This window comes from Crocodylus porosus, unplaced genomic scaffold (genome assembly GCF_001723895.1).
Source record: "Crocodylus porosus isolate Cpor-Errol unplaced genomic scaffold, CroPor_comp1, whole genome shotgun sequence".
Classification (NCBI taxonomy): domain Eukaryota; kingdom Metazoa; phylum Chordata; order Crocodylia; family Crocodylidae; genus Crocodylus; species Crocodylus porosus.
Window position 1 is genome coordinate 10,239,365 of NW_017728921.1, and position 10,393 is coordinate 10,249,757.

General features: G+C 40.4%; 1 protein-coding gene across 6 annotated transcripts in view; it reads left to right on the forward strand.

Annotated features, from left to right (window-relative positions):
- The first annotated feature begins 12 nt into the window (after positions 1-12).
- Positions 13-10,393, forward strand: part of SFSWAP (splicing factor SWAP homolog) — a 96,320-nt gene continuing 85,939 nt past the window's right edge. For 2 of the 6 annotated variants that reach the window (XM_019538974.1, XM_019538972.1), the window contains exons 1-2: positions 15-2,074; positions 2,676-2,819. In XM_019538974.1, the coding sequence (XP_019394519.1) occupies positions 2,065-2,074; positions 2,676-2,819 (154 nt within the window). In that variant the 5' untranslated portion in view covers positions 15-2,064. Of the gene's footprint in view, positions 2,075-2,675; positions 2,820-10,393 lie in introns of all 6 variants that reach the window. The other 4 variants (XM_019538971.1, XM_019538973.1, XM_019538969.1 and 1 more) reach the window with 4 other exon arrangements.

Consider the following 10,393-nt stretch of genomic DNA (forward strand, 5'->3'; position numbering starts at 1 on the left):
GTTTTTGGGGCGTCCCACCCACCCCTGGCTGGAGCAGGTGAGGGGGGCGGCAGGGGTGGCCCCGCTCCTTTTCAAGTCAAGCCTGAAGCCGCTTCTCCATTTGCCCCCCGAAGCCATGATCCAAATGTGGGGGGCAGGGCAGGGAAGAAATCAGAGGCTCTGGCCATTAGCAAAGCAGTTGCTGAGACCCTGAAACCAACCGGGGACTTGTCTACCCCTTCCCGGCACCCTGAGTTGCAGTCCCAGATCAGGAGCTGCGCCTTGGGGTCCGGCAGCTCGTTTGAAGGTCCGACGGGATCGATCGGAGCTTCGGCAACTTGGAATTTCGTTTTGAGTTCGTCCCCTGGGCTCGGGGACGAGGAGGCAGGTCGGGGGTGTCCTACCAGGGTGCTGAGCCCATTGCTTTGAGGAGCTGTGGCTGGTCCTGAAAGCTGAAGCGGGAAAGGCAGAACGGCTTTGGTTTGAAAAGGATCGCGGGACATACTCTAGGCATTTGCTCCCTCAGTTCTCATTTCGCTGAGCCTCCCGTGCTGGGTGGACGCAATTTGTCCAAGTCCCCGGCTGACTGTCTGTGATTGGCAAAACACAAATGGTCCGTAGGGAAGCGGTGGGATCCTGTTGTTTGAAATCGGACTAGAAGTTGGGCGTTACTCTTTGCTCACGTGCCAGCACAAAGTTAACCATGTGGCCTTGCCTGTACCGGCAGTCCATTTCTTTGAAATACTTCATTAGTCGGTTACACAATGTAAATTACAAATTCTCAATTTCTGCAACGACGTGGTGGGACAGAAATGCTACAGAAATTGTTGGGAGCAAACACTAAGTATGTACATAATACTGAAAACCAATAACAATCTACATTTGTAAGTTAAGGAGGTTTGCATTTACAAATGAGAAGTTAGGATTTGATGAAACATTCTGTGCTAATCTTACAAATTCCTATGGACGCTTAGATTTCTGTCTCCAGCAGCACAAAGTCTTCATTTATATTTGTTGAGTAGAGTATACTGCTATGATAAGACTGGGGTGGAAGTTTGCCTGTGGACAGACACCTTGATTAACGAGACCAGCATTTCTCGATAACAATTCTTGCTATTAGTTGTATTTACTTTCTTTGTTTTTGATTTAGCAAGTTGGCTCAAGTCAAGAATTGTGTGTGAGAAGACAAATCAGCGGAGTGGAGTTGACTATCACTTTATTTTCTGTCAGTTTCTTTTACCGATGCTTCAAAGAGAAATATGTCAAATGTTAACCTCATGCAGCCCTTTTTCTGCAAACCAAACCATTTCAGTTTAGGGGAAAGGACATGTACTTAGATTTCTGTTGCCCTTTTTTCTGGTGAACCTCCTTAAATTGCATGTATATGTTACTGTTCCTATGTATGTGTGTCTCTCTATCACATAACCCAGAACTTATTTCCTCAGCCAAATGGCTAGGGGCCGAGCCTAGCCATGATTTTACCTCCAATGGACGCAAGTTTCTTTGGTGAAGATCTCTCCTGAGAGCTCGGGACTAGCAGAAAGAAGCGAGGAAATTTCGACCGTTTGGTTCTTACGGATAGGTATTTATGTATTCGGGTTTGTGTGAATGTAAGCTCTATTTGACTTTCCAGAAAAAAAAGTATTTTGCAAGTGACATTGAATGGTCGGTTGAACCATATACGGTAAGATATGTTAAGAAATGGATCCCATTTAAACTATTAAAAGATACTCTTGCCTTTAATTGTAATCTATATTATTTTCTTAGAGAGGACTTTAGACTATTTAAAAAAAGTGAACCACTGCATTTTGATAGCTGGTGCAGATGATAAGCAAATTTAAACGTAACTCTAAAATGAGACACTTTTTAACATATAAGTATTTTTTTCGTTTTTAATGGGTAAGTATTTTTAAGTAGTTGCACAAATTCAAGCCCTAAGTTCTTTGCATTGATCAGCTTCTTCATCTTGCAGGTATGATGGGCGTGGTCACCTACATGACCTCTCTGAATATGATGCTGAATATTCCACGTGGAACAGAGATTACCAGTTATCAGAAGAGGAGGCTAGAATAGAGGCCCTCTGTGATGAAGAGAGGTATTTAGCCTTGCATACGGACTTGCTTGAGGAGGAGGCGAGGCAAGGTATTGCTCAAGGAACACTTCCTGAGTTAGAACATATTTTCAATGAAATTCAATAATTTTAAAACTTAAATTTGTTCCCACTCATTTTATACTCACTCTTTTTGATGTTATCTTGACAGTACCCAGTGGATTCGAAAAGCAGGAGTCTTTGCGTATGTGAGAGGACCTCAGGATAGTTAATATATAGATCCACACAGAAATTGCCCAGATTTGAGGGCAGACTGGAATTTGAAAAAAACCTTTTAGCTGTTCTTCTTTAACAGTATTGTATAAATGAAAGTCAGCATTCTTTCTTCCTTTCATTATATCAGTCTACTTAACTCCCCCAAACCTTTTTTTCAGCAGGAAGAATATGGTCAGCAGAAAAGCACTTGCCTTCTGCTGTTCTTTTGCGGCCAGAAATTTTGGCACAATTTATGAGGACTAGATAAAAGTGCTGCATACAATATTTTTACCCCCAAATTGAGTAAAAAACATTTGATATACTTTTTTTTAGAAGTCATATGCTTTAATTAGGTTTTTGTGGCTAATTAGAAATTACTTTTTTGTTCAAGAGGAGGAATATAAGCGGCTGAGTGAAGCTTTAGCCGAAGATGGCACTTATAATGCAGTGGGATTCAGTTATGGGAGTGATTATTATGATCCTTCTGAACCCACAGAAGAGGAGGAACAGCAGCAACGACCTTCCAAACAAAGAGGTGAGAAATCAAAATAAACTGTGAGGTCCTTCCTCTTGGCTAATCTTTAACTTAGCATTAATATCTTGTTTATAACTAACTTGCAGTTCAGATTTCTTTAAAATATGTGTATCATAATTAGAGAACTAAATATTGTATTTACGTAGATACATGCCAGTTTTTTTCCTCCAATCAGCATGGTGGGGGGGCGCCTCTGGTCTTATGTTTGCATACAAGGAAACCTCATCAAATACAGTGTCTATCGATAAAATGCTGCCAAAACCAGCATGTGCACAGCAGTGGAATCCAGCTATGAAGTCAATTAAATGTAGCCGGCACTGAGCAGGACTAACATACGTGTCCTATATTGGGCAAAAGTGCTGATGAGACTTTTCTTTGGTTTTGTATGTGTGGCACTTTAATTAAAAAAAAAAAAAAAAAAAAAAAGCAGTGGTAAGTGTTCTCTCCATGGGGAACTGGCATTGGGCCTAGAGGTACTGAAATATCAGGCAGCACCAGAAAAGCTAGAGCAGATCTTAACACCCTCCCCTTGGTGCTAGAAATGCTTTATCCTAGCCCAGAGGCTGAGATGCTGATGAGACCTGGCCACCAGGACTGGCTAATATAGCCCACCTGTATAAGATATGTGGTAATGCCCATTGTGTGCAGTCTCTCTCAGTGCTGACTCTTTCGGGTCATGGTGAGCCACTACCCTGAACATATTTTAACTTTGTTTTCACCCCAAAGGTGGACTGTGCCTTTCTTGTAATTCCTGTTTCTTTGCCAGCCTTAAATGCCTGGCAAGCATCACTAAATGGGACCCAAACAGTTCATCCAGAATCCCTCTGTTCCCCCCCTCTCTCAGCCTTTGACATATGATTATTGTGTTCCCACCTTCCACATGGTGGAGTGAGACCAGGTTGTCCTGCACCTCACCTGCATATACATTTTTGGAGGATCCAAGACTGGTCACAAATAACCAGTCATGAGTCGGGGGCTAACTAGCATGTGGATACTTTGTGGGGATATCTGGAGTACATACATACTAAATAATACTGAGCCGAAGAGTCACTGTGGCTTGAAATGCTTTTGGCTCTTCTGGGGCCTAGCCCAGTGAAGTATAGGGTAAATCCTGAGCCTTTTGACTTTAAACTAATATCATGCATAGTTTGGGGGCTCTGCATAGGATAACTGCCATGGATTTGGGAGTAGCTGAAGCTCCAGGCTGAAAAATCTGGGAGGGATGATGCTTCCTGGTGACAATACTACAAGGACCTGAATAACAGCTCTGCTTGGTGCATGAAATTCAGAACTCATTTGACTAATTTGGCCTGAGACACTAAATTTAAAAAAATGTAGTTTTTACTATATATAAAGGAGTGCAAAAGTGCTGCTTAAAGTGTGCTTACGTAGTACCTGTGCTAAAACTTGCAGCAGTTTCCAAAAGGGATAAAAATGCATCAATTCTGAATGAACTAAGTCTGGTTACTATATGCAAATTACTACAGACATGTTTATTTCAAGGTCAGTGTTTTCAAATTTGCTTCTCACTTCCATGTGCTTAGGGAGAGTAGGGTTTGAAAGTAAGGGGTGGGGAAGGGGAAATGGGACAGGAGGAACACAGAGGGTAGAGCAGGTACCTGACCTCCCAGATTTATTTTTCCTGCTGTACAAGTGAGAAGGGCACAAATTCAAAGTAAACCTCCAATAATTAGATTCTTTATTTGGAAAATTATAACACATTCATAAACTTTCCATATATAAAATCTATTTATTGGGGAGGGACAGTTATCTTATGTGAAACCATCTTATATTCAAGTAACTACAGTAGTGTTCCTCATCTCTGACATGGGAGACCATTTACTGAGTTTGCATTACTAATTTAATTTTTAAACATTTTTCTGAACATACTGGAAGTACAATCATTGAAGCTAAAATATTCAAGGTACAGTTAAATAAATTTAATGATGTATGCTTTGCTGCTGTGGTTGTGTCCACTTATTAATGACATTCAGTTCTGAGTCTCTGCCTCACTTGTATGCTTTAGTGGAATTCTGCTCCAGAGGTTTTTGTGGTTTTTAGGTATTCATTTTTTCATTATGATTTCAGTTTGGGAAATGTAATTTTGTCTTATGTTACAGATAGGTATCACGGAGTTGGTAGCAAGGTTTGAAAAGAAAGCTGGTAAAATAAGAAGTCCTCTGTTTTACAGTGATTATTATTTCTCCACTCTACCCTCCCCTATAGCTGGAGGTGCAGAGTATCTGAGTTAGAACTTAAGTTCCCTGTTCAAAGAACAGATTGAACTTGAAAATTTTGTACCTCTGTTTCATCTAAGGCTGCTACAAAGCCCTTCATTTTGTGCACTGTATTTATAATTGGTTTCACTGTTTTTTACCTAGTAATTGAGGAAGGACTGGACCCTTGCAAATGGAGATGGAGCAGCAGAAAAACCATTAAAATTTCACTAAAAGATGGGATGTTGTTTAAATGAGTACTAAAAGACATTTTTTAAGAAATATTTTGTCCAGGACCCTATGAAATTCAGAGTTGAGGTCTTTTAATTAAAAAAAAAAAAAAAAAAAATACGTTCACGAAAACATGAAATAGAGCAGTTTTTTTCAGTGGGGAAGAAACAGTGTAATAGTGGACTGTGAAAGGTGTCAGTACACTAAGAACCATGCAATAAAAAGAAAAGTAGGATGTTATACGGCTGAAGAAATGACTCGTCTCCATGTAGACTAAAATATCACCAGTGAATAATGTTGTTCATAATGTTTTTCATGTTAAACATTTGGCAGGTCTGCACAGTGCAGGGCTTGGTGACATAACTTGTGGAGCCATTTTATCTAGCATGCAGAATTGGGGAGCATTGACAGCAGGGGACTTTGCTTGTTGCAAGCAGAAATGGTGATGGAGACTGGGTTGCAAACACCAGCCTACCTTAGATTCAAGCTGGGGTGCTGTGCCATGTAGCTTGTAACTCTTGCCAAACACTGTCACCGTGGGTTGTGTCCATCTTTGTATTTCCCAACTGGGATTTGAATAGAACTGTTAGTCCAGGGCAAGGTCACTAATGCCCCTCCTCCCCACCCCCTTCCCCGGCCCCCCCAAAGTAAACAGGCATTGCCTTTGCTGCATAAAAAAATCCCCAACATTTGTGGTTGTAACAAGTACTATGATTTTGTGCTGCTATTTTGCAGCTGGCATCTTTTAGGCAGGAGAACGTGGGCAACCTGGAGCTGCTTGTGCTCTACAGCTTCCTGGGCAGCATTCCTGGGACTTCAGGGGCTTGATCCTGTGTGCCCCAGGAATTCCTGTTTTCAGGGAATGTAGGATCAGGGCCCTGAAGCCCCAGGATCATGGGTGTCCTTATTGTGGATTCCCTGCGTATGTCAACACTTGGATGGAGTGCTAGGGCTGATCGACAGTCTTAGCATGGGGCTGCATCGGAGCTGACTTTCCCACTTGAGATTCCCTGAGGCACATCTTTACAAGTGGGGAGCATATCAGCAGGACAGTAGGCTACTGTTTCACCCAGTCAAGTGGATTAGTTGTGCCACGATCAGTTGCTTCATTTCAGAATGTCTGTTTGGTATGTGTGTCTTACTCTACTCTCTTGCTCCCTCTGCCTTTTTAAGGGTGACTTATACTGTGAGCTTCAAGAAAGGCAGCCTGCCAGCAGACATTTTGTGTATATATATAGATTTTATCAGGTTGGTATTTTGGAGGGAGCCTGTACACAAAGGAGAGCAAGTCTCTTGGAAAATCAGAGGAGATAAAGAACATATTTGAGGCTTAGTAGTACTCTCTGCCTCTCTTGGAAAAATTCTGTGCAGCTTAGAAAGGTGACCATAAAGCTAAAAGCCAAAGTATATATCATCCATTCAGCTGGAGAAAAGAACCCTTAATTTGCATTCACTTTTGCATTGGAAACTTATCATGGTTGAGTGAGGACCAAGACTGCTGGATGAATGGACACACCAGGAAGTATTATACAGTTCCCAAGGCCAGGTAGACCTAATCTGGCAACCTAAAGTGGGTGCAGCTCCTAATCCTTTGGCCAGAAATATTGTAATGCTCTCAAAAATGTTTTAAAAGAGCTCTTTGTAGAGCATTTCATTACTTTGAATTACTGTCTGCACTTAAAGAAACTGTCAATGTTTTCACACATTTACTAGATGCTTTACAACCTTGTCAAAAATTGAGAAGCACAGAGGCAAATTCTATCTTGTAGAAGGAGTTGAGTCCATTTATATTAATTTTGTGATGCACCTGTGAAATGCAGGTGCCTTTTGTCTTTTGAGTGGCTTAATTCAATTGGCTTAATTCCTAATAGGGGTCTTTTCAGGGAGAAGCTAGGTAGAGCGTTACCAAGTGTAGGCAGGGAAAAAATGTTTCATTATATTAAGAAAAAGCAGAATGTCAGTGCACCAAGGTGGTCTGTTTATATATATGACAGGATCATTAATAGTTAATTATGGAAGAACAACATATTGGCACAGAAGAATCAGTTCCTCCCGTATTCTCAGCGAGCAGACAACCACAGCTGGAATGGGGCTAGATGCACAACTTCAGGTTGCCCAGTGGAGCTTGTATATGGACCTTGATTCAGAATGTTTTACCATGTACCAAAACAATGTGATTGACAACTTACCCATGTTGCAGTTATAACCATAGGCCCTTTCTCTCTTTGTTATAGACATTTTTCTTATTCTACTCTGCATGGTATAGTATTGTCTAGTACTTGCTTGACAATAAGGTCTGTTTCATTCAGCTGAGGAAAGGGAAGAGAAGATCAAAAATGAAGACATCTGTTGTCACTGCCATTCTTTCTGGTTCTTTAATCAGAGATTTCATACAAAAATCTTCAAGGAAAAGTGACATACCACCTATAGGTGATTCTACATACCAAGAATTATGAGAGACCTAACAGAGTTCTTATACACTGGTCCTACAATGTTTGAACAATTAAGGCTATATTATCAGAGCAGGTCCTCCCCTTATGCTCTAGCTATAGCATTTGGAAAGGCTTTCTGCTGAACTAAGTAAAGACCTAGGTGATTAGTATATCTATGTTTAAATGGAGAGCGTGCTCTAGAGACAAAGCAATTCATTTATGGGCTAAAGCAGCTTTGAACCTCATGATGGTAAAAAAAGTGCTTCAACATTGGTCCAGTGCTCTGCTCTCTGAACTGGTACTTCAAGAAATATAAAATTCAGTTCTGCATCTCTTTCCTAATGCTCAAATGCTTCTTGTGAGTTGCCCACACTGTCATGAAAATTGGCTTTCCCTCCTGTGATGATTGTATGCCACTGAAACCGTAGACCCAGCAGCTAGTTGGGACAGTTTTATGAATGTTGAGGGGTGCATGGGAGAGTGTAACTTTCCCAGAAATAGGACCTTAAGGCTTTTGAAATCACTCTTGCAAGAACTAGGAACCATCATGGATTTTTTTTCTAACTTGCCTACAGAATTTTCTAATTTGCCTTTTTCTGCTTTGCTTTTCCTTATATATTTTATAAGTATGCACAATACCCATAATTGCACAGCAGCTCAATTTGTTTTTGTTCTTAAATATGCTGAAGGTGCTTAGCTGTTATGGTGATAGGAGCCAGAGAAATATGTGATTACATTTCTAGACAAGCTCCAAAACAACAGTTTTCTAGAATTGAAGGCAGGATTTCTGAACTTGCGCTTACTTTAGTCTCAGTCTTCAGTCAAACATGTATATTGGAGAGTAGATATAGATATGAACTGTGGAGAGCACTTAGAAGTTCTCTGACATAGAAGGAAGAAACTGGTAGTTGTCTGGGCAGTTGAATATTTTTATATGAGCCATGATAGACACACCAGTGTACATCTGAGGGAAGTCTACGTGCTGAGTGGGAATGGGATCTTACTGGTATTGTCAGGCAGTAGTTCTTTGAAGGGTAGATGTGCATCAAAAGAAGGTTGTGAAAGAAAGGCTGTTTGTAAGGACAGAAGAGCAAAGAAAAGATAAAATTAGCCAATTGGAAATTTAACTTCTATGTCTGTGTATACTATATACCCTGCAGAAGAATAGGGAAGCATCTGATCCAAGCTTGTTGGCCAAGAAAACATAGAGGCTTCCAAGTTATCAAACCAGTTGGTGCCAGAAATAGGTTATGCTGGACAAGAAATTTCTTAGTACAAGGCAGTTTAACGTTTTTGTCCATACTACAAATCATGGTGCTTCAGAAAGTCTGGTTTCTGATAAAGCGCCTGTTTTGGTCATTGAGTAGACATTACGTTGAGCAATGGGAATCCAGATGCCAACAAACTAACAATGACAACTGTGTTCAATTCTTACATGTAGATTCAGTGTGGGAACTTTGCAGAGTTCTGCCAGAGACTGCAGGCTTGCTATTTCAGCTTTCTTCTCTGGACTCCCAAGTTAACTAGATATCTCTCCACAAATACAGTAAAAACTTTTATGTTCTCTTCTCCAGGACTCCCTAATAATATTTATATTTCTTACATTCTACCTTACTGAGGGGAAGGTATAATCATCATAATATGGGTAAATGATTTGTTAATATAGATGCCACTTCTTGTGGTGTACACTTGTTTATCTTTGCAGGCAAATTCGGCTGATTTTATGTTAAGCATTATTGAGTTTGTTCAGAACTGATCATTTTTGGGAATGCTTACCTCTTCAATATGAAAGCAATTGATTTAAGGAGTTTTATGTAGAAATCTCAGGCTCATTTGGTAGGAAAGCTGGATCTACTTAAAACCATTTATCTGGTTTGCACTAAGCTGCTGTTTTTAAAAAATAAAAATAACTGTAGAAGTCTTAATTCAATTTTTCACATTTTTTTAAAATGTCCTGAATATTGAAATGTGATGACTTTTTGGCAAAAACAGAATCTAAGTCCTTGTGCCTTTGCCCCAAACTTTCTTCCATCAAGCTAGAACTTTTCTAACTTTTTATATAACTCTACAAGGTGCTGCTTCCCTACTGCATCAGATCTTTTTGTTGCACTTTGAGAGTTATCAGCACCACTGAGGGGAAGCGGGTTCTCTTAAGGCAGATTGTAAGAACAGAGTCCCTGTAGTGAGTCTGTTATGTAATTTTATCTTCCAAAAAATGCCTTTGTTGAAATACATAGAGGTAGCAAAAAAAGATTTTCTACTAATTCTTAGATGATGCTTAAAAAGGGGCAGGCAGTTATAGCAGCAGCTGAGTAGATTGATCTCTTCTAATTTTCTGTGTTTGTTGCTCTAGCAAAAATTCAACAGGACGCAGTTAAGATTTCCAGTAGAGTAATATGCAACTATTGATTGTATATATTTTGTATTCATAAATCAGTACATAGCAACACTTAATGATTCGAATTTAACTATTTTCTAATTTAAGCTTCTGATGCAGGGGTGAGTAAAATATGGCCTGCGGGCCAGGTCCAGCCCGTGGGGCCCCTAAAAATTCAGAAAATTAATAATTCTCTGCTTTTGGTTCCTATAAAAAAATAAGACCCAAGGGCAGTGGGACCCAGGGGACGCCCCCCCCTCCCCCAGCTGAAAGCCCCAGCAGGGCCTTCTTGCCTGGGACCACATGGCTGCCCCATGC